Source organism: Sus scrofa, chromosome 2 (genome assembly GCF_054392235.1).
Source record: "Sus scrofa isolate SSC_HxYL_T2T_F1_AM1 chromosome 2, Sscrofa_HxYL_maternal_Yorkshire_Landrace_v2.0, whole genome shotgun sequence".
NCBI classification, from domain to species: Eukaryota; Metazoa; Chordata; class Mammalia; order Artiodactyla; family Suidae; genus Sus; species Sus scrofa.
This window is the reverse complement of record NC_139384.1, coordinates 102,180,285-102,205,455: the sequence shown is the minus strand read 5'-3', so window position 1 is coordinate 102,205,455 and position 25,171 is coordinate 102,180,285. Positions and strand designations below refer to the sequence as shown.

Here is a 25,171-nt window from a genome sequence, read left to right as displayed (position 1 = left end):
ACATTCATCTATCCAATCTCGACAAAATAATGATTTTATTTATTTAATCAAATTCTATCTCCAAGGTCACCTATTTTCCTTTTCACTTCTACGTAAAAATTTTCCAACATTGCAAATAAAATTTTAAAACCTTGTTGAAAGAGATTGGGTTTCATGTAACTCAGATGAAGAAAGGAAGATTTAACTATTGCTAACTGAATTTACCTTAAGGTGAGAATCAAAACAATTCATCTATAAAGGTAATGTGTAGCTTGTCACCATATATGGCATAATTGTTTTATCTCAAAATAATGAGAAAAAGAAAAAAAACGTACTTTAACTCTGTTCCAAAAATAAATGTCTAAGCCTCCCTAAATCATAATTGTTTAACATAAACATTACCTTGTCCACTTCAAGCATCTACTGGTATAGTGAAGCAGTCATACTATGGAATTATCTTACTGTGTTTTGAAGTTTTTAGAATTGACACTCAATCTCTACCAAAAGCAGCAAGTTGAAAGTCCCAACTTTATACTTCCCATGGATCCATCTCAAAATGTTAAGGCCAGACATCTAATACTTTTCTCAAAAATGCCAGAATATCCTGGCATCCATTTCATACTCTAACCCAAACCAGAAAGAAAGATTAAATTAATAGGTAATACACAGATAGTAATAAGTGAACTTAATTTATATTACTGTGTCCATGATTTCTAAGACATCCTTTTTTATTTTTTATTGACAAAACTAAAATAACCTTTTGGAGTTCCTGCTATGGCACAGCAGGTTAAGGATCTGGCATTGCCACAGCTGTGGCTTAGGTTGCAGCTGTGGCTTGGATTCAATCCCTGGCCTGGGAAATTCCATATGCCTTGGGTATGGCCAAAACACACACACACACACACACACACACACAACTAACTCATGTCAAGTATTTTTTGGTTCATTAGCTTCCTGGTTTTAAATAATCTTTACATTATATATTTTTTATCCAACATAACACAAATATAGGTGATCTGCTGTTTAAATCAGAATTATATTATTAAAAGCTTCTAATTTCCAAAAAGGCTTCTACAGAAAACTGGTAATCCCTGAGACATGATTAGATATTCCAAAGAAATGAGGTTTCATGGACAGCGGCATAGAGAAAACCAATGCAAGTTGTCTACCAGATTTCATTTCTGTAAGACTTCTCAGAGCATGTAATATTATAATATTTACTGGGAGTCCCCATAAGGAAGTTATGATTTGTAAACTATTTAACCAGAATAATCTCTTTTTCCCATAGAATACTAATGAGTAGTCCATGGATCTGTTTCAGGGACTAGTTTGGAAAACACTGCTCTAGAGACATGTGTGTTTCAATCAAGAAGAGGAATCTCAATTGATCATCTTAGCATTAAGTTTCTGGTAGCCTATGCATCAACTTGTTCAAGACAGAAGCAGAGTAAGTAGACTAGGGAATCAGAATCAAAGGGGGAACCCAAAAAATTAGAGTACAAAGCAGGGGAACATGAAGCCCATTGCCTCCCAGAGTTCTATCCAAGACTAGAAGCAAGTGAAGGAAGCAGAGGGCACAGCAGGGACCCTGATGAAGTATCCAAGACTGTATTAAAGCTGAACACAGGAGGGTCTCTTTTCTTAAGTAAGAAACTAACTTTGCAAAAAGCCAAGCAAGGTACCGGAGATAAAAGGAGCAGGCTTTCTCCTTAGTCATAAATTGTAGGCCCTAGTCTTTCAATCCCACATGCCACAGAAAAACGCAGGTTTTAGGCTAAACACTGCCCATTTTTACACTGAGAAAACCAGGAAAGATGTTAAGATTTTCAAAGATTCTACTCATTTACTTTCAGTTTTTTAATCTACAGTGGGGAATTACATACAGGGCAAATTATATGGTCTAAACTATAACATTAGTCATTAATTGCATTAATGATATTAGATAGAAACTAAGTGTGAGACAGTAACAGGAATGTAAATCTAGCTTCAGTCCAAAGATGAATGATCATATGAGGATGTATCAAGAGTTCAAGTCTAAAGTCCAGAGGCAAAGCCAAACCAGGAACCAAAGGAACAGAGAAAGAGAAAGAAAACGGGACAAGGCGAGCAAAGCAACTCGGTGCGTTTGCTTAACCTCCCTTTTGCTCCAATGCAACTTCACTGGTCAGGGTGCATAAGTTCCCACCCTGAAGGTATCTTAAAGGCACCTTTCAGCCTCTGATGTAAGTAATAAAAATTCCTTCTGAATTTTATCAGCATCACCTTCAGAGTAAGAGGAAGGGAGAGCAAAGCCTTCCTTGAGAGAGAAAACGTCTGTTATTAGCATCAGACAAGGCCGTGGTCTGAAAAATTTCAGCCAACCGAATCCAACAACATATAAAAAAGATCATACACCACGACCAGGTGGGATTCATCCCAGGTTCACAAGGGTGGTTCAGCATACACAAATCAATCAATGTCATACACCACATTAACAAAAGAAAAGTCAAAAACCACACAATCATCTCAATAGATGCAGAGAAAGCATTTGACAATGTACAACATCCATTCATGATCAAAACTCTAGGTCTACTTTTGGATACTGTGACTGAACAATGGAAATTATTTTAGATTTACTTCCAGAAAGGCAAGCATCACTTTTAAAAGTTGACAATGAGTCCACTATTCAGTTCCAGAAGTTGTCTCATCAAAGCAGCTACATCTATAGGACATTAATTATCAAATTTATAACAAGAGTACAGATTTGGAACATTTTTCTAAGTGTTATTTATCTATTAGAGAACACTTTCATTTTTCTCTAACTACAGAGAGCGAATAAAATATTAGGAAAGAAGTGTACAAAGATCCTTTATACACAAAACTACACATGACTCAGGATAAAATGTCAAGTTGTTATAAATAAGAATCCATCAGGAGTTCCCGTCGTGGCGCAGTGGTTAACGGATCTGACTAGGAACCATGAGGTTGTGGTTCGGTCCCTGCCCTTGCTCAGTGGGTTAACGATCCGGCGTTGCCGTGTTCTGTGATGTAGGTTGCAGACGCGGCTCGGATCCCGCGTTGCTGTGGCTCTGGCATAGGCCAGTGGCTGCAGCTCCAATTCAACCCCTAGCCTGGGAACCTCCATATGCCGCGGGAGCGGCCCAAAGAAATAGCAAAAAGACAAAAAAAAAAAAAAAAAAGAATCCATCAATATGAATACACATACATTCATATTAGTACACATACAAAATATAATGCAGAACAATGGATTCCACACATAGGATAATTTGCATGTTCACATGGAAAACATATATGTGGTGTCTTAATCCCTATTTTTCCAAAATTTCAAGCTAAAGGCTGTGGCTTTGAATTATTCCTGTTATTCCAAGTTTCCAGGCATGTCCTAGAAGAAACCAGAAGACGCGGCTAGTAAGACTAAAATATCTGGTGACACTCCACAATCTAAATTTGTCTTAATCATGGGAATTAACATCATCAGAAATAGTAAGGAAAAAAAATATTTTAATTTGACAAGTAACTGCTAAAAGACTCCCTGGAAAGTAGACCATGCGTATACTTTTTCCACACTTCTGATTGCTAAGTGGAAAAGCTGTTTCTTGGCAGACTTTAAAATGACACATACTGAAATGGCAAGCAATGATGAAAACAAATCAAAACATGAAAATGACCCACACTGTTCAAAAGCTAGAGTTTATGCCCAGGAGTAACTCAAAAAAATTATGAAAGCACCTGGTTCCAAAGCAAAGCTAAGATAGGACCTTGTTCTTCCACTGGCAATTCCCTGAGAGCACAAGGTGAACAGGGGAACTGGTACCAGCAGATCACAGATAATTATTCACTTCTTTCCTGGACTGCAGAAAAGAAGTGATGGGCCTCTCTCTGCCCTAGACAAAGCTGAGATCTCACTATAAGTATCTAGATGGGTCTATTTCATGGATAGTGTGATACCTGTTTATATTTCTTCTGCTTATTTGTGTTCATAACCTTTCTAACCTGAACTGCCTGGTCTAAAAATTAGTTCTTTTAAGCTAATCGTGAGTCCCTTTGCCCATATGAAAACAGAACTTCCTGATTTTTTTGTTGTTGTTCACTATAAAGAAGTTCAAGATTTGTAATTGTTATTACCTTTCCTTGTTATTTGGGTCAAAATGGTATATAAGTAATAAAGGTATGCAAAAGTAGATACATTTATAAGTAATAAACGTATTCAAAGGTAGATAGATAGAAGCAGTCACCATGAAATGCCCATTGGATAAAACCACTTACAGTATATGGCAAGTATTATAGTGATAAGCACAATTCAACATAATTCTTATTCAGTTTAAAGTTTTGGACATTTAAGTTTTTTCAAAGGAATTTTCTTTTTCTTTCTTTCTCTCTCTGCCTCTTTCCCTCTTTTTTGCCTGTGTCTATATGCACAAGATGAAAGCAATAAAGACTAATGCTCATTATTCTGGATCATCAAAGCCTGTACATGGTTGGTTAATAGTTAACATACACTGTTATATAATCTTTTGATGGCTACTATAGATAACTCAAAAGCATGTCATTCCCCCTTAAGATCTGGTCCTGAACTTGCACAGAGACCAACTTTCTGTTAACAGTGGTAAGAAAACCTCTGGTGTAACTTCATCCATTTTTAGTGTTAGGCCAGCAATGTTTCTAATTTTGGGGGTAATGGGACTGACTAGAAAGTCAGGTCAGCACCCTTCAAATTTCTCCTTGCCTTAGGCTGAAGAAGAATCATAGTATAGCTTAAAGCATAGACATTTGGGTTTTGAAAATTTTAACTTCTAACTAATTTTAGAGAATTGTCATCAGTCTGCTGTGATAGTTAACATTCTCTAAATCAGATAATATTCATAGGAAAAGGAATTCACATATTTGTCAATATATTATTACCTAAGATCTTATGTATTATGTCTTTTGAAAGTTTCAAAGACAAAGGAAATCCCACTAAAATTTAAACATATTTTTATGGTTTTCAGGATGTCAGATCTCCTTCTTTCCTATTGACAGAGGAGTAAGATTTTAATTAGAGTGAGAAAAAGGTTCTAAAAAATTTTTGGATGTCTGAGTCTTCAAAATATATAAGACATTGAATGTGTTATTTGGTTTGACAGGCACACTGTGGCTGCAGGTCAACAAAAGAGGGTCAGTCTAGTTTTTTTACTTTTCAGACCTGACAGGTAAATAGCCACTGTATTTCTAAAGAAGTTCTTTTGATTTAGAATTCCAAGAGAAGTTGACATTAAAATCTTAAAGCAAGTGACTATCACATGTTTCCAGGAGCTTATGTCAAGATATTTCTACTTATTTAATGTACTATTATAAAGTCAAAGGGACTATATGTAGAAAATACTAAGTTTTCTATTAAAAAAAAAACTATTAGAACTCATAATAAAAAATTTCAGCAAAGTTGTAGGATACAAGGCATAAAACCAATAAGCAAAAATCAATTATATTTCTATATACTTGCAATGAACAACCAAAAAAAGAAAGAAAATTCCATTTACATTTGCATCAAAAAGAATAAAATATTTAGTATTAAATTTAACAAAAGTACTATAAAACTTATACTCTGAAAGCTATAAAAGCTATAAAATGTTGAAAGAAAGTAAAGAAGTCCTTAAAAAAAGGGAAAAAAAAAATCCCATGTTCATGAATCAGAAGAAGCAATATTGTTAAGATGGTAATATACTTGAAATTGAACTGAAGGTTCACTTCAATCTAACTAGCTTCTTTGCAGAAACTAAGAAGCTGATCCTAAAAATCATACGGAACTCAAGGGATCCAGACAAGGGAAGACAATTTTGAAAAAGAACACAGTGAGAGGTCTGATATTTTCCAATTTCAAGATTTACTACAAAGCAACCATAGTTAAAATAATGTGGTACTGACATGAGTATAGGTATATAGATCAATGGAATAGAGTCCAGAAATAAACTCATATATCTATGATCAACTGAACTTCAAGAGGGTACCAAGGTCATTAAATGAGGAAAGAATAGCGTTTTCAACAAAGAGTGCTGGCACAACTGAATATCCACATGCCACAGAATGGATCTAGACTCTTACCTTATACCATACACAAAAACTAACTCAAAATAGGTAAAGACAAAAATAAAACTTAAAACTTCTACAACTCTCAGAAGACGACACAAAAGTTTTCACGACTGGAGATTTAGCAATGTTTTCTTACATATGACTCGAAAAGCACAAATTCCCAAAGAAGAAAAAAAAAGATAAACTGGACTTAAAATTAAAAACTTTGTGCTTCAAAAGATCCTATTAAAAAAGTAAAAAAATGCAGATCAGAGAATGAGAGAAAATACTTGCAAATCATATACCAGAATCTATTGTATACAAAGAACTCTTACAATTCAGTAACAAAAAGGTTATTATCCAATTAAAAACGGGGAAAGGTTCTGAAAAGACATTTCTTCAAGAAAGTATTTAAGTGGCCAATAGTCACAGGACAAGTTGTTCGACATCATTAGAGGAGCTCATTAGATAAAAAGGCAGGGTTATTTTTAGTTCTAGATCAGACACAAGGATGACATGGAGGCATTAGACACTTTGTAAAGGTGACAGAACTATCCTGGATTTTGACATGAGGAAGCAATAAAAAAAAATTAACCTGTAATTTGTGAGTAGGTACTAAGAAACCAATCCCAGAGAAGACAACTGGCTGGGAGGGCAAGAAAGGGAAATGACTATGAGAGGCTGGAAAAAAGAAAGGATTATCTTTAGGAAAAAATTTTTTCTAAGAGATGCCACAGAAAAGAGTGAGAGGAGGAATTCAAAGAGAGAAACTAGTATTATGGTAATCCAATAAATGTAAAAAAAAAAAAAAAAAAAAAAGATCCTTAGTAAATTTGGTGGACAAAGCTTGGCATTATTTGCCAAGTACTATGGAAATGATAGGACGACAAAGTTTGGAGAAATACTGCAATTACCACCAAATATTTCTTGAGTAACTATTATGTGACTGTTATGGAATAGCTTCTTCATTGTGGTTAGAAGAGTTTCAGAAGATGATTATGGCCTTATCTCTACCAGGAGCTTATGTAAGTTTTCAGAAATAAAAATAACAGGTGAGAGTTTGTATCTGATAAATATAAAGCAACCAGAGAACAATTAAATATCAGACATGTGGAACTAACCCCAAGTGGGAGTTCAGAACCAGGAAATGTCAGTGCAAGTTGGAAGGTGCTAAAGATGGGCTCTTGGAGGCAGTCCATTTTCAGACACAGGGAAGAGTAGGATGCTGAAAAGATAAGAGGCTTGTGTTCTCTGAGAAGATCAAAGCAGAACTGCTGGCAGGAGCTGGCAGGAGCTAACAGAGTGTCTGTGGATGACGGGTGCACATGTGCAGGGTCATACAGAAGAGGGGGAAACACAGGTGAATAAGTTACTGCCAAGCCAGGTTTGAGGGGCTCTGAGGCAGAGTTTGTGCTTGTGAAGGAAGGCAGCAGGAAATTCACTACACGGTGTTGAGTAGGGGAATGATATGGCCAGGGTGTTTAAGTACTCTGATGGTCATAAAACAGGTCCCTCAAAGAACTGTTAAAGGCATGTTAAAGGCATTTGTGAGATGAGACACAAAACCAGAGAAGAGACACAAAAATGATTCTCAAACTGGAAATGTGGGCATGGAATTCAGAAGAAAGTTCGGGACTAGACCTGTACAGCTAAACATTACCATTTTCATTTTTCTCTTTTTGATTGTTCTTTTGTGCCCTGTTCATCCCATAAGGCATTTGACTTATTTACATACAAAAGAGCAAAGATGAAGTCAGATAAACTAATAAGGAAATTGGAGCGAGGAAAAACTGGGAAGTAGAATTGTGATGAAGCCTGGAGAGGTGTAAAGATCCCCAAGGGGCAAATGTCAACCAATGCAAATAGAGTGGGTACTTATAGTCTGGATGTTAATTTACTAATTCACTCATTTATTCAACTCCATCTATGGAGCACCTACTATGTGCCAAGGACATGGTGGGGATACACATGATTCCTTTCCTTCCAGAAATCATAATCTAGTAGGCGAGAAGGAGAAGGAGGAGTAGGCAAACATTTGCAGGAGAGTCTTTATGGTCATACACTCAAAGGTCAGAGATGGTAAAGGTGAGCAAAACCAACGAGGACTTAGGAAGGGGATATGGGACGAATGTGAGGACCCACCATACAGACACATCCAAGTGCTGGGAAGCTTATATGAAAGTCAGGGTGGTAGTGTTTCAGGTGAAGAAAAAACCCAAAGGGTAGGGCTACATAGAGAACACGAGCCATAGAAGGATAGGTTGTAAGTTCCCTGAGTTGCCCATGTGATGGCCAAGGAAATTCTACATCAATCGTTTGTCAGATCTGGGGACAAGATTAGACTCCTTTGCAGAGAACTAAGAAGATCAACCATCAAAGAAGGAAGTCTGGGAGTTTCCTTCATGGTGCAGAGGAAACGAATCTGACTAGGAACCATGAAGTTGCGGGTTCGATCTCTGGCCTCTCTCAGTGGGTTAAGGATCGGCGTTGCCGTGAGCTGTGGTGTAGGTCACAGACATGACTCAGATCCTGCATTGCTGTGGCTGTGGTGTAGGCCGGCAGCTACAGCTCTGACTAGACCCCTAGCCTGTGAACCTCCATATGCCACGGATGCAGCCCTCAAAAAAGACAAAAAAAAAAAAAAAAAAAAAGAAGAAGAAGAAAGAAAGAATGAAGAAAGAAGGTAGTCTGACCTCATCTACACTCTGATGTATCTTCAGGGAGAATTGAACCCTTATATAAAAGAAACTATTTTCTTACAAGTACCTGCTATCATAAAGAAACCAAATAAACAGTTTATTAATTAAAAATAATCGAGGATTTTTTAAACATTTAAGTGTTCTTTTTTTTTTTTTCAAGCTTAAATATTTGCATTGTAGTCCATTCTTTCCAACATTTTCTTATCTATCTTATCCAGGGATTATTTGTCACTATGGATATAACCAGACACACATACTTCCTACTAAATTGCCAGTTTTCGGCACATAAATACATGAATTCACAAAGCACTTTCAGAAGTATTTAACTCTTCCAGTGGTAAAGTGAACAGGATTATATGCTTATATGCCCATGACCTTCTGTAGGAAGTCAGACACCAGATTAATTCCTAAACACAATGATTCAAGAAGATAATGTTCTAATTAGAGAACAAGCTGATTTCATACAATTCAGGAGGAATAATACAGGAATTCTTATTTTGTCATAGTGCTATTTTCAATTATTCAATAATGTTGAAGCAACCTGTATTCAAAATGCTTTGACATAAAAGTTACCCCTCTTCTGAGAGTGACACATTTCCAGTTTTTTTTTTTCTATATTTTCCAAAGTGCCATGACTGAGACTTTGAAGAGCCCTCACTCATAACATCTCAGATCAATTCTTGTTTTAAGAAACTTCCAGAGATGAAATTTTATCATCTGTCTTCATTCCTTCTACATTTAACAATATTCATGGTCAGAAAAATTGTCCTTATAGTGAACCTAATTCTCAGAGTTGCAAATTTATCTCATCTTCTTTTTCCGAATTTGGTGGAATTGAGAACCTTTCATATACTCATAAGCTATAATAGCAGCTATTATTTATAATATATTTATATTAATAGCTATTATTTATTGAGCACTTAACTTTGCCACCATATAGTGTAATAAAAGCTTTACACCTTAACTGATTTCATCTTCATACCATGATTAAAAGGTAAGTTTTCATATTGTCCCCATTTCATAGATGAAAAAACTGAAGCTTAGGAAAGTAAAGCCTTACCTAGGATCTCATAACTAATAAGTGACAGAACTGGGACTCAATTGATGTCCTTCTTCTTCTTCTTAATTATGAAGAATTAACTACCTACCTAGAATCCTCCCTTAGTGCTGTCTTTACCACTCCAATTCTTTACCCACTTTTCTAAACTAGTTAGTACCTCAACTTTTTTATTTTTTTAAAGGCTATTTTTATTTATCTTATTTTATTTTATTTTATTGCCTTTTCTAGGGCAGCGCCTGCAGCATATGGAGGTTCCCAGGCTAGGGGTCTAATTGGAGCTGTAGCTGTTGGCCTGCACCAGAGCCACAGCAATGTGGGATCCGAGCCTCATTTTCAGCCTACACCACAGCTCATGCAATGCAGGATCCCCAACCCACTGAGCAAGGTCAGGGATGGAACCCACAACCTCATGGTTCCTAGTCGGATTCGTTAACCACTGCACCACGACGGGAACTCCTCAACTTTACTTTAAATCCTCTCAATGTTTTCCAAATCTACCTTACCAAGAAATACAGATTAAACTTCCCAATAAGGATAATTTTATGGATCTTAATATCTAAATTCCTACTTGAGAATGAATCTTAATTCCATTAATTTCTTAGCAAGAGTGTTCTGTTACTAAATTATAGCTAATAAGCCTCCACAATGTCTAGACCATTCCCAAGAACATAAACTAATACTGAAATGCTTGCTAGTGAATATAGTTATTGTTCACACTCTTTTACACTTACTAGGTTACTTTCACAGATAAAATTGAATATTGTATACATAGGCAACACCTTAGAATAAGAACCAGATTAGTTTTGCTCCCCCTCATACTGGCTGGATTTAACTTAGTAGAGTTATTTGAATTTTATTAAAATCACGTATGTCAGGATGAATACGACATTATGAAACAAAAAAGGAGAAAACCAGAAGGTTTTTTCCATCGACTAAACATCTCTCACAATAAATAACGAAATAAAGACAAAATTAATTGTCTTTTTGAACGAGGTTTCATTTTATACTTAGCTGGTTTTCTCACTAGACCTCCTAGAGTAATACGGCTTCTGATCTGACGTAACTGAACTTTGGTTCCTAACTGAATATGTTCCACTACACGCATTCTGAATACATCAATAGCTCTAATTTTCACTGCCTCCACCACTTCTCGCATACACACTTGGCTGTCAAAAATACAATGAATTATAGGTGGGAATGATACCCATGAATGTAGCAATAAACATCTCTTATGAAGAACTCTGGCTCCCTTTCAAAAACCTTTTATCAATATGGGAATTGAAACATCAGATGTAATTTTATGTGGTCAAATTTCCCCAAGAATTTTGATCAAACCACAGTTTAGCCAGTGGGAGGACATACACTTCAGTTAAGTAAGGAAAGAGACCTTAGGAGTGTCACCTTGGGATTTTCCTTTCACATCAAGAGTCAGAAGAGGTCTCTTTAACCCCACTTCCCTCACCAGTTCCATTTCAAGTCAGGAGAGAAAAGACCAGGTTCCAAAAATTGGCTAATTATTCCAATGAACAGTGAACGAGGAGGAAACTATTTCTAGAACAATGTCATGGCAAACATACTAACTATCCTCCGGAACTGTCAAGGTCCTTCTATGAAACAAATTAAAGCCTTGTTACTCCACTGACACAAATTTCAGCCAGTGTTTGAACTGGTATTTACCCTTTATCTTTCTCCTTTCTCCTTTATCTTTGACTCCTTTATCTTTCTCTTTCAACATTTACGTGATGAGATGAAAAGCTTCAAATTCTGTTTCTAGGTTATAAATATTCCAACCAAAGTATGCTCTATTACACATCACAAGTTTTCAGTTATCAAATCTGTGGACCATTTATCCCAAGCAAATGTACAACTCTATGAAACAGAGCTGGGTTACACTGGAACAGAGACTGGCTTTACCAATAACTGTTGTCCTAGAAGTGATGATGTTTACAGCGGTGGAGAAGGACTCTTACGTGACTGGAAATCCTTTGGATTGTGCTGTATGTGCACATCCTCAGAGTGGCTCTTCTGACAGAGCTCAGTTTTCCCCAAACTCTAGACATGATACTCCAAACAGGTTGTGGGGAGCCAGCTCTTAATGGTACAATATGGCGAGAGATCCTTGGCAGGGCTTCTACCACCAAGACCTGCCAAAAGTATCTCACACAGTATTTGTGGAGGGCATGGAATTTCTGGAACTTCTGCAGAAGCAGAAAGTCCTCTGAGCTTCAACGAAGTTAGGGATTCTGTAGCCTTAGAGAGCAAGGTTTGGTAGCTCCATCAGGATAAAACTGAAGAGAAGACACACAGGGGCTCCTAGGTGCTCCTTCTGGTAGCACTGTAAGTGAATAAGCCTCTCTCTCCATCAGGAGGCTGGCTGGCGATGCTTATTTTTATTGGGATCAGATTGGCCACGGATTTGTACCTGAAAGCCTCTATTTCAATTATATTTGGTAAAGATATTTTTGGTAATTATAACTTATGTATACCTTTTCAAAAATGATCTCTGGTTTAGTTCCAGTATTACCAGAATTCCAGGATTTTTTTTTATAACTATTGCTCTAATAGATACTATTCTAAATTAAAACACCAATGAAAAAACAAATTCCACCTTACTGAATTTGAATACAAATTTCCATCTTACTGAAATAGCAGTAACTAAATTTATTTCCTAGGACCAGATTCCCCTAGCAACTATCTCTTTTTCTATGCGAAAAGTTACCTAAACTTGAAATAAACTTAAACTTAAGAGAAGGAGATAAGCTCACTCTACCTATCTATCTATTTATATCTCATAGCTTGCATTTTACATATATTTTCCCTTTGTCTGAAAAAAATGTAAATTACTAGTATCTGAAGTTTTGGTTTAGAAAATAAATTTATCATTCTTAAATGATAGTTATAATAAGAATGTTAAGATGCAAGAGAAGCACACTTAAGCAGCCTCTTTGGAAGCAGCCCTTCCTATTCAAATTTAGCCAGAGCATTCGGCAAATATAAGCAGCTTATTTTCTAGCTTTCAGTCTCTGAGGTTGTTTACTCAATTCATAGAATCATAGAATTTTAATGTTGGAAGAGACTATGGGAATTATCTAGTCCAACCTCCTCATTTTGAAAGAAAATTGAGATCATTCTTTTGCTGTGCACCCAGCCAAAATTAAAAGTATAATTCAAAAAAACAAAACTTGTATTTATATATTTAGGCTTCTAAGATACCTGTTGCTACAAATAAAATTCCATTTCCAAAGTCACAGAAACTTCCATTCCACTTGTCTTATAATAAAACTGCATCTTGTCCTTAGATAAAGTCACCACAAGAGAACTCAAAATGGTGTCTAAATAAGAGTCTAACTGATGCTGAGTGAGAAATGGTAGTGTCAGAATCAACCAGACTCTAAGCACCTCTAAAGCAAGGCTTGTATCTTACCTCACTTCACAGCCCTTACAATGAGCAGAGTACCTATTGCAGGTTTGTTTTGTTTTTTTAATGTGTTGATTGATTGAATGAATGAATGATTGCTCTAAATATTAGGGTAGCAAAGTGAACATGAGGTGAAGCAAAGCATGAAAATCCTTCCTGGGCTGGTTTGTGTTATTCAGTTTTGCTTTGGGGTGTTTATCAGCTCTTAGATTCGCAGTGGTTTGTCATCACAGGATTTTACCTGAAGTTCTTACAAGAATAGGTACCACCCTTACAGATTTCTATTCTTAATGCTCTAAAAGTGTATTGGAAACAGTCCAATAGCAGCAGGACTGAAAGCAAACCTGCCATTAACTGAAGACATTTCGAACCTACATAACCACTTACACGGCCCTCCTTCTCTTTCCACTTTAATTTAAGCCTATTTCACCACAGAATCGTACAGTCATTTAAACCAAATGTCGCTGTTTGGAATTCAAACAAACAGGAAGACTTACTCTATCCAATATGCTCCCAGTCTCACCTCAGTTTTTCTCAGTCCAAATGAAGCTATAGGAATTTGAACGTCTTACCATCCAGATGGTCCACGTAACAATACACATCGTAAGTCTCATGGGGAGCACGGAATCCGTAGGTCCTGACTCCTTCCTTCCCCATCATATCTCCGTAACAGCCTTCTCGGGGAGTCCGGATGGGATATCTGGGGAAACAAAGGACTAGGAAGTAGCACTTTATTCTCACTCTCAAATGAATGAAATAAAGCTGGTTGCCCTCAGACTGCTCACCTAACAGTCTGATCAGACAGCCAGCCTGCATCACATTGCTCAAATCCGTCTTCATAGGCGGCATGGAGCTGCTCTGGGGTTGCTATGACTGCTCCGATATCCAGACAAGCCTTCTGTGCAGCCTCAAAATTCAGAGTGTACCTGCTCGTCGCTGCCCTGTAGTGAAACACAACTCCTGCAAAGATAGGAGCAAAGCATTATGGGCATGGCCAAGTCTCCTACTGTACTGTGCAGTTTCTCACTGCAGCAACAGGTCAAATGACTCGCCAACGTGGTAACAACATCATGATACTTCTTTATTGGGACTTTATATAGCATTAGGCATGCTGATGGTGATCTGAGGAGGCCCAGAAATACTGTACATTCAGGTGTCCCATTCTGGCCCATTAGGGAGTTTCCTAGCTGGGAATTTTCTGTTCCCACACAAACCATCTGAGAAAAATATTTAGGCCACTGAATCCCAAATGGTGACTAGTTGTCCCAATTACAGATAGTATTCAGGCTATCATAGGGACCCTGGACAACTAAAGGGATTAGGTGCCTCAGAATATACAAAGCATTCAGGGGGCCACAAAATCAACTTTTGCTCCATGTTTTTACTCAGGGCCAACTCAGCAGCACAAGGAACCTTCACCAATACCGCATCTCCCAAACATGAAACTTGGAGAGATTGACTTTCAGAGACAATGTACTGAAATGGAAAAAGACACTGGACTATGCATAAGTGAGAAGGCTTATTCCAATCCTTAACTTACTCCTCAATCATATGTAAGCCTTCATTTCCTCCCCCATAAAGTGAAACTAATATTTCTTTTGTTATTTGATGCATATGTAGGTCAAGTTAGGGAAAGGATTTTAAAATGTTGGATAGACTACTATGATAAGTGTTTATCATCTTCACTACTTGATCTGCATAACTTAGGGTCTCTGGCAGGGCAGTTAAAATGTATGATTTTTACCCCAAAGACAGCCTGAAATAAAGTCCTCCAGATTCCTGGATAGAAGCCAGATATCCTGGCATGTGCCTCAAATTCCATTTTGGTGTATTTTATGAGTTGCATAAACTAGTGGTCCTTGAACTGTGTGCTCCAGGGGGGTCAAGAACTGTCACAGGCCTGAGGAAAGAGCAGCTGAGGGGATGGAGCATTGGTCCCCTTTCCCACTTCAGCAAGAGTGTCTCCATTTTTAATTGGAGAAAATATGGTGACTGGTTTTCATAAGACAGCAAAGTGAGTCAAGCTAATGTACCTGGGCAGTCACTGGAAAATAGAAATTGGGGTAACTGGGGTTTATGGATGAGAATTTATTGAATCATGTACTTAAGACCATGTTTTGGTTATGAGGAGTTAATCTGGGTTTCCAAAATACCTTCACTCTCCTTTTACTCCTAGTAATTTCCTGGAGTTGACAACAGTCTTTCTCTCTCAGAGCCTGACTTCTAGCTGTAAGCCTGTCTCCCACATGCTTATCCTTAGATTGTCTCTCTCTTCCAAAACAAGTGTCAATAAAGTATCTACGGGGGACAGTCCAGCCATGTAATAAATAAGCACCTCTCATCAGTGTCAATACAAAAAGACCTGCACAGGCACCAAGCAGATGCACTGACATCTGTCATTCATTTTCACATTACTGCTACTGCAAAGAAAAAAGCTGATCAAATGCCCTTTTAGAAAATCTGCATCTTGATAGAACAACTCTAAAATTACTAGGAAGTATATATGGTGCTATCTAGTCAGTATGAGACAGAGTTTATAATGACTCTGAGTAGTTTGAAATTAGTCTTATGTTGATCAAAGCTTCAAAAAGCCTTCTTGGTAATTAAAAATCTTCCTTGTGCACTGAAGATTTGGCAGTCAGGGGGCACAAAGGGGCCTCTGGGACCAGGGCAGGGAGTATCAGGCTGTATAAGTATCTGCAATTGTTGGGATAATTTGAAGACCTCCTGGGGCTAAGGAGATTAAGTGGAGGATTTTCATTGTTTCAGAGGGGAAAGAGGCAAATCCATTGCTATTTTTTTAATGATAAAAATTGTAAGGAGCTGTTAAACTCCTTTGGGGATTTTAAAAATATATACATATTTATAAACAATTATATATAATATGTATCTAATACTACATATACATGTACTTTACACTATACAAAGGATTATATACATCAATCTATATCTCTCTGTATGTATGTATGTATGTTCCAGCATACAAAAAGAGAGAGATCAGTAAAACAAAGCAATCCTAAGCTAACCAAAGTAAACAATAAACAGGTGAAAAGAGCAAAGAGCTCAGGATATTTAGTGGATGCCTGGAAAACATAAAAATAGATTTACAGAAGAGAACAATAGATTCTGAATGTACAAGGATGTTCAGAAAGTTAATTTGTCACATCTGAAATTCAAAGTATTTCCTTTTGGCTACACAAGAAAGAATTTCAATAAAACCCTTTGTATATATTTCTGAAAGGTAAATATTTTATAGGGAAATGGAGGGTTAGAAGAAAAATCTGTTTCATCATGTCTGGGTATTAGAATTTTGCTTAATAACTTGCCAAAATATTCTGCTTCCAAGAGCTATGGCCTTATGTGTGTACCCAATTAAAGCAATTTTTCTTTGCTTTGTCTCCTAACCTAAATTCAAATGACATATAAACCACCACTGAAAGGGGGTGAAAACTGTCTCATAGCAAGACTTAATAGATAACAACCAGTGTACTGGCCTTAAAAAAATTCTCCAAGTTCTTCTTTTGATCCAATTCAAATATTTATTGAGTCCTAGTCTTTTCAAGGCACTCTATGTACCATGAAACTTATCAGGTGCCTTATTTCTTCAATGTAAGTTGATATAATTTATATTTCTTAAAAGCAAATTCAACCATTTTAATAGTCATATGAGAACAATGAGAAAAAGGAAGAAAAGTGTGTGCGTGTGTGCATGTATGCATGTATATGCATATACACACTCCTATAAAAATTAAAACAAAATGTAGATCAGCCTTTACAGTCTTAGAAAATAATCACTGATAGGTCTCAATAATGAAATAACTAATGATCCTTGAGCTACAAACACATATGAACATACACCCCCCCCACCCCACCCCCCACATATATATATGTATTCATTATATCTAGTATAAAAAGGCACCTTCCTTGACACCAGAACAAAAAACAGTTCATTTTTGGTGGAAGACATGGACTGTTGAGGTGAGTGATGTCTTTCCCCGTTGTCTAAACCCTGAACAATGGCTACTTTCTTTTTTTTTGGTCTTTTTAGGGCCACACTAGGGGTTGAATCAGAGCTCTAGCCGCCAGCCTAATGCCACAACCACAGCAATGCGGGTTCTGAGCCCCATCTGCAACCTACACCACAGCTCACGGCAATGTCGGATCCTTAGCCCACTGAGCAAGAGCCAGGGATTGAACCCGCGTCCTCATGGATACTAGTGGGGTTCATTAACCACTGAGCCACAACAGTAACTCCAACAATGGCTACTTTTGAATATTGTTTCAACACACTTCTGAACCAGGTATCATGTTATGCCAGCTTCTTACAGATTCCCAAAGCCTTACCATCCACAGCCAATGACACGGAGTCTTGTGTGTCTTCTATCCCATACATGACATCACAGCGGTAAAGGCCTGCATCACTGGCAAGGAGTTTGACCATGGTGAGTGAGGCATCGCCCACGTCCTCCGGATGTGTAGGCACCGACACTCTTCCTTTGTAGCCCTGACCAATCTTGATATTCCCATTTTGGGCCACAAGAACAGTAGTCTCCTTTAAATCTTTTCCGCTCTTGTCCAATTCAATCTTAGACCATTTAATTCGGAGAAATTCACTGGTGGTGTTGTAACTGGGTGGTAAGGTAGGCATAGTTGAAAAATGACAAGGTAGGTTGACTTTTCCAGAGAGGGAGCCCTTGACAGGTGGGCTTTTTTCCACTTTGACTAGAGGAAAGAGAAAATATCAAATTAGCAACTTGAGTCTATTAAATATGTGAAAGGATAAGAAGCCTTAGAAGGATTTGGTTACATCTTCAATATGTGAAATAATTAGAATGGCTGTATATACAAACAATAGTACACAATTTCAGTGATGTTTTATAACAAAGACAGGGATTAATAATGCACATTTTTCATGTGTTAAAAATATGGCATTTATTTTATTTTATTTATTTCTTTTTATGGCTGCACCTGAGGCATATGGAAATCCCCAAGCAAGGGGTTGAACTGGAACTGCAGTTGTAGGCCTACACCACAGCCACAGCAACACCAGATCCGAGCCACATATGTGACCCATGCTGTTTGCAGCAATGCCAATCCTTAACCCACTGAGTGAGGCCAGGGATGGAACCTGCATCCCCATGGAGACAATGTCAGGTTCTTAACCTGCTGAGCCATAATAAGAATGCCAATGGCTCCAATAGCAAGTTAAAGTATTTGTAACTTAGTATTTAATACAAACAAAATAAGTGATAAAATAGGGCAAGTTTAGGAAGGTAAGCCATCAAGGGCAAGAGACTAGTCTCAGCAATAAAGATTTAAAAGACTGGACCAAAGAGCAGGTGAAATACAAATTTAAGTCTACAGGTCAGAAGATGGAAAAATGGGCAACTGCCACATTACTTTAGAGGAAATGAAAACAAAACTCAAAGGGGAAGTGAAACTTTAAAAAGGATTTCAGTAAACTGGAGCAGAAGTAAGTCCAACTTGAAGGACCCTCTATGGTTCAGTGTTTGAACCGAAGACTATCACCAGAACGACAAATCCTCCTGCAGTCTCTCTGCAGTGAAATATTACCTTTCAATTATATCCTGGGGGGAAAACCTGGCTTCTCCTCCCCTAAACCCTCCTGAAGTGTTAATCTACAGAATGCCTTTTTGTTTTTTTGTTTTTTGCATTTTTTTTTTTGTGCCAAGCCTGTGGAAATTCCCGGGCCAGGGATCAAACCTGTGCCACAGCAGTGACAACACCAGATCCTAAAATTTCTAGTCCAAGAATGGCTTTCTGTTTAAGCCCTTAAACCTTTTTTTTCTTTTTTTCTTTTTTTTTGCTTCTTAGGGCCACACCCACAGCGTATGGAAATTCCCAGGCTAGGGGTTGAATTGGAGCTACAGCTGCAGCTGCTGTCCTATGCCACAGCCACAGCAACACGGGATCTGAGTTGTGTCTGCAACTTACACCACAGCTCACGGCAATGCCAGATCCCCAACCCACTGAGCGAGGCCAGGGATGGAACCCGCAACCTCATGGATTGGTTTCCACTGTGCCACAATGGGAACTTCCTAAGCCCTTAAACTTTTAATAAGAGTATACTGAGTACATCTTAGCCCCATTACATGCAAAAGAAACATTCTTTCACTCTTACAGGAATCTATACCTTTCCTCTCCTTATACCATCTTCTAGTCTCTACTAGTTGGCCAGACAATTTGTTGGTACTAATAGAAACAATTATTAATGCAATGCACAAGGAACTCTCAGTTCATGCATATGCAATGAACCATAATAGTAACTCCTAAGTGGAGTGAAATAATGTTTCTTCTTTTTTTTTTGTCCTTTTTAGGGCTGCACCCACGGCCTATGTAGGTTCCCAGGCTAGGGGTCTAATTGGAGCTGTAGCCGCTAGCCAAAGCCACAGCCACGTCTGAACGGATCTGAGCCGAGTCTGCAACCTACACCACAGCTCATGGCAACACTGAATCCTTAACCCACTGAGCGGGGCCAGGGATCCAACCCGCAACCTCATGGTTCCTAGTCGGATTCGTTTCCTCTGTGCCATGACGGGAACTCCAGAAATAATGTTTCTTAATTAACAAAATGATGTGTGTCTAACACTTAGTGTGTTAGTGGTCAAAAGTATTAGTAACATGCATCTCAATATGCACACACATCAGAAATGATACAGATGTCAGTGTAGCCCTATAGGTTCAGTTGGGGATAAGGCATTTTGAAAACCACAAGAAGATATTATGAAGATACTATGCTCTTTAAAAAAAAAATGTTCCTTATTGCTGAAGATTAAAATTGAACTTCAAAAAAACTGGATCCCACTAGGGAGATGAAGACAACACAAAAATATGCATTTTTGCCAAGAAAGGGAGTCCTGAGAAGGTGTGGAAATTCTATGATCTAAAAATCTCCTAATTTATATTCATCATATGTTCTAGGAAATTCCATTTCCCTTCCTTCCTGAGGCATTATTAGATGATTAGCTTTACAAATAAAATACTGCTTTTTAAATGGCAAATAAACATCTTTATTATCAACCCTAATTATGGTATAAATTATAAGACTCTTTAGCACCTCCTTAAAAATGAGTTTAAGATAAGTGACTTTTTGTTTGTTTGTTTGTTTGTTTGTTTGTTTAGTGCTGCATCCGCAGCATAGCATATGGAGGTTCCCAAGTTAGGGGTCCAATCAGAGCTGTAGCGGCTGGCCTACACCACAGTCACAGCAATGCCAGATCTGAGCCATGTCTGTGACCTACACCACAGCTCACAGCAAAACTGGATCCTTAGGCCACTGAGCGAGGCCAGGGATCAAGCCCGTGTCCTCATGGATGCTAGTCAGAGTTGTTTCTGCTGAGCCACAACAGGAACTCCTAGGATAAGTGAGTTTTAATCCTTTAATATTTTTTACTAAAATATAGCTCTTTTCACAATTTTAGGGGAATAAGGGAAGATATGAGATTCAGACCAATCTATCCAATTGGGAGGCTTCTGAGACTTAGAGAATTGCTCAATAACTGTGTTGTAATGAAAAGATATAGTTGAAGAAAATTATGTCAAAAGGTAATTTCCCAAGGGTTATTTATTGTTCTGGGTGTTTATAGATACAAGAAAATTAAAAGCTTCAGTTGGATATAAATATATACACATCTCATTTAGAATCCAGTCCTAACAACAGGATTAACAAAAAGCTGTGTGACCAAGTCTTTTGTGTACAGAATCTTGGGTCTTAATCACTGGGTAAGTTTACCAAATCCAAATATTTTAAGAAAGAAATTTCGTAGCTCAGAGGATAATGTTTATAGATTATGCATGTTTAAAAAAACTCAGCTACATCTAAGATTTGTCTCAAATTCTGACAATACAAGAAATAAAAATGAATGCTAACAAAAAGTTCACTATATCTGCCAGATAGTTTGTGGTCTAAATGAATATAGTAAGGCAGAAATCTCTAAATAATAAATGATAAATTACCTTTTATTCTCTGTTGGTAAATTCCGTAGAGCAAAGATGATGTAAATCCTATCTACACACTTTGATCAAACACATACAAAGACTTTGGCCAAATAAATGTCAGAGCAAAAATGGGGATCTATCACCATCTCAAGTGATAACTATCACTCTCTTCTTCATTCATTTGCTTATAACTATGCATGACTCTGTTTATCGATATTAGATATTAGGGGACTATCCAACTAACTAGGATCAATGCTAGATAATCAATATAAAGTGTACAGTTAAAGCAAAGAGCTCTTTATGCATTAAAATAAAGCCAATAACCAAGAGACAAGGTGTTTATTAAAGTTAGTTATTGACTTTTGAATGCCTAGACAGAAACACAGAAAACCTTAAGATGCAAATATATGTGTTGACTCAGCAAGTTACTCTTCTGCAGTTCACTGTGAACCTGGTGAATCTCTTTCATATGGAGCTTACATCTTCAGTGTTTACCCTTCATATGAAAAAGTAAAAATTCTTCTGAATTTAGCTCCAAAGTAATGGCATCTCTTAATAGCAATGACAGATTTACAAAGAATTGGATGCTTGGGGTAAAGTACAACACAGTGGTTGAGAGCATGGGTTGTGGAGCCTGACTGCCTGGGTTCAATTCCAGGGTCCATCACTAAATTGCTGTCTGATCTTCTACCTTAGCTATGTCTTCAAACCTTTTGGTGCTTCGGTTTCCTCATCTACTACATGGGGAGAATAAAAGCGTCTGTCTCATTGGAGAGTTAAGATGAAGAAAAGTAACAAAGTAAATAAAATACTCAGAAAGAGGTCTCACATGTAGAAATCACTCAGTATTGTTAGCTATTATTACTATTTTAAAATACCACCAAGGAGCCATACTATGAATGTTTGTGTCCCCGGTTTGTATGGGTTCTTTCTTTAAGTGGAGGGATGGTTGCCCTGTTCCTCAAGGTTCTCCCGTTACTCTCTCTGTAATTTCCTTCTACTGCTACCCACCCCAAACAAGTCCCTTTTCACTATCTCTTTTCTATTTCCTCCTTTTTCACTTGGTGCTGTTGTCCTTTCCTCTCTGTGACCTTCACCTTTACTTCCTGAAAATGCTGAAGAAGATAGCTCCTGGGAGGTTAGATTGGTGAAGCCTACACTCTGATGACCATCTAGGTCACTCATGGTATTCACACATTGTTTGTTTATTTATTCACTTACTCAACACCCAAGTAATTAAGTGCCAGCAGTGTGTCAAGAACTCTGCTAGAAAATGAAAAACAGTTCTCTTAAAGCTACAGTCTATTTGGGAAGAACAACTTATCATAAGTGAGTGGTATGGACTATAATAGCACAAGGTACAATGGGAACATAGAGAAAGGGCTTCCACATTGGCTGGAAATGGAATGAGAGGTGGGGAAGTGAGAAGTCAGATGTCTCAGAAGTCAGCTCATCCTGAATTCCTCTCTTGCCCTCACCACACCATGTCCAATCCATCCATTGGTCTGAATCCTCCATCTCCACATATCCAGTTCATTTCTCTCCAGCTCTCCTGTCACTACCTGATACAAGCTCCCCATTTCACACATTGGGGACCACAATGACCTCCTAAATGACCTTCCTGCTGCTGCTCTTGCTCTCCTACAACCAAATCTACTTAGAACAGCAAACATTGAAGACATTCATCAATTGTCTTTCACCTGGTGAAACCCTTCTGCATTTCCTTCGGTGTTTCCTGTTAAAATGGGAATAAAATCTAGTCATTTTTCAAGCCTGCAAAGCCCTAGATGGATAAGAGATGTAACAGTGGTAAAGCTCTCACACTCCCAGGACAGTGTGAATTTTTTCCCAGTTCTGCTACTCACTGGTTGTGTGACTTTGAGCAAGTTGCTTTAGTTCTCTGTACCTCAGTTTCCTCTATATCGCACCTTGGTAATGAATGTTTCAAAAAGCTAATGCTAAGCCCTGAAAACTGTTCCCCATCATAGGAAGCTCTTTTCTAATTGTTAGATATTGTTACTATTTACATGAACTGATCTCTGCCTCTCTGTCTGTACCTCCTGCTTTCTTCTGGATCATCGCTCTCCAACTACAGTGACTTTTCTGTTGCTCAAACTCACTACATTTCTTCCTAACTTGGGCTAACTTGGGCTAGCTGGCTCCTCCTCTTCATTCCCATGTCCGTTTAAGTATTACTTTCTAAAAGAGACCTTACCACCACCCCTCCGCCCTATTCCATTCTCTATGATGTCACTCTGCTTTATTTTCATCAATCCAAAAGCACTTGGATTGTTTACTTGTTTATAGCCTGTCTCGTGTAACTAAGGAGATTAAGTTTAATGACATCCAAGACAATATATGACTCATCCACTGATCTCTCTCCGGAGACCCAGACTAGTATCTAGCACATCAAATGTAGTCAACCAATACTGTCAATGGATGGATAAATGACTGCATAGGTGGAAGGATGGATGAGTGAACAGATGGAGTGAAACTTAACCTGTGACTCTTAAGAATGAACTGAAGTGGAACTGTAAAGAAAAAGAGAAGGCACTGCCAAGCAGAAGGAACTGCATGTGAAAAAACAGGGAATAAGAAGGTCTATGAATGGAATTGTAAATTATTTCAGTGATTCCAAAGCACAGAGTAAGTGTAACAAAGAGGTAGAAGCTGAGTCTGGAGAGACTCCAGATGGGAGCAGACCACTGAAACTCAACAGTATCTTTCTTAATGGACCAGAGTTCACGAATTTGGAATCGCAGAACACTCATTAGGTGGATATATAATTTAAAGCTAAAAAAAAAAAACCCAGTGCATGTGTATGTATTCAGTTACAAAAGGGGTGGGGGGTAGAATGAAGAGGGAAAAAAGAAATGGAGATGGAGGCTAAAACTTGGCTCTCAGTCTTTTCTCCATCTACTTTTCTTTGTTTTGTTTTGGATGCACCTGCAGCATGTAGATGTTCCTGGGCCAGGTGACTGAACCTGTGCCACCGCAGTGACCTGAGGCACAGCAAAGACAAAACTGGATCCTTAACTGCTGGGCCACCAGGGAACTCCTCTATCTTCTTGACTTTTTTCAAACTCTATCCTCCTGAATATTTGATAGTCTTTTTTTTTTTTTTTTTTTAGTGTAGGAAAGTTCTTGCGTGGAGATGGGGAAGTTGGAATTGAATGTTTGATTATCATAGGGGAATCTGTCGGGGGATGGATAGACTGGGAAGATGGGTGTAACATACACATGCTACTGTATATAAAATAGATAATTAACAAAGACTTGCAGTAAAGCACAGGAAAATCTTCAATATTCTGTAATAACCTACATGGGAAAGAAGAAGGGATATATGTATATGTATAAATGAATCATTTTGCTGTACGCCTAAAATGAATACAACAGTGTAAGTCAACTATGCTCCAACAAAATTTTTTAAAAATATGCCCAATGCCACATATAAGCCTTTTTGCACAGTCTGAAAGTAATCTGGGAAGTTACTGAAAGCCACTTTTTTTTTTTTTTTTTTTTAAGGGCTACACCCATGGTACCTGGAGGTTTCCAGGTTAGGGGTCAAATCAGAGCTACAGGTGTTGGCCTATGCCACAGCCACAGCAACACTGGATCCAAGCCGCATCTGCAACCTACACCATAGCTCACAGCAATGCCAGATCCTTAACCCACTGAGTGAGGCCAGGGATCGAACCTACAACCTCATGGTTCCTAATTGGATTTGTTTCTGCTGCACCATGATAGGAACTCCCCACTTGCTTTTTTAATATGCTGTTCATTATTTTGTTATGATTGATTTACTTAAAAACTACTGTTTTCAGCCTAATAATACTTTAGCTAACAGTGTTCAGAAATGAATAGATGAAGAATTAACCCTATGTTTTATAATTCTATATTCCCATCCCATCCCTTAGTACTTCAATTTTTACTTCAATTACTCTTAACGAAATTGTTACCACACTTACTTTTTTTTTTTTTTTTGGCCAAACCCAGGTCATGCAGAATTTC

General features: G+C 37.8%; 1 protein-coding gene across 6 annotated transcripts in view; it reads right to left on the bottom strand.

Moving 5' to 3' along the window:
• Positions 1-25,171, bottom strand: part of VCAN (versican) — a 128,851-nt gene that overhangs the window by 74,897 nt on the left and 28,783 nt on the right. For all 6 annotated transcript variants that reach the window (XM_021081073.2, XM_085009692.1, XM_085009691.1 and 3 more), the window contains 3 exon segments: positions 17,546-17,923; positions 13,987-14,161; positions 13,774-13,901 (listed from right to left, as the gene is read on the bottom strand). In XM_021081073.2, the coding sequence (XP_020936732.2) occupies positions 13,774-13,901; positions 13,987-14,161; positions 17,546-17,923 (681 nt within the window).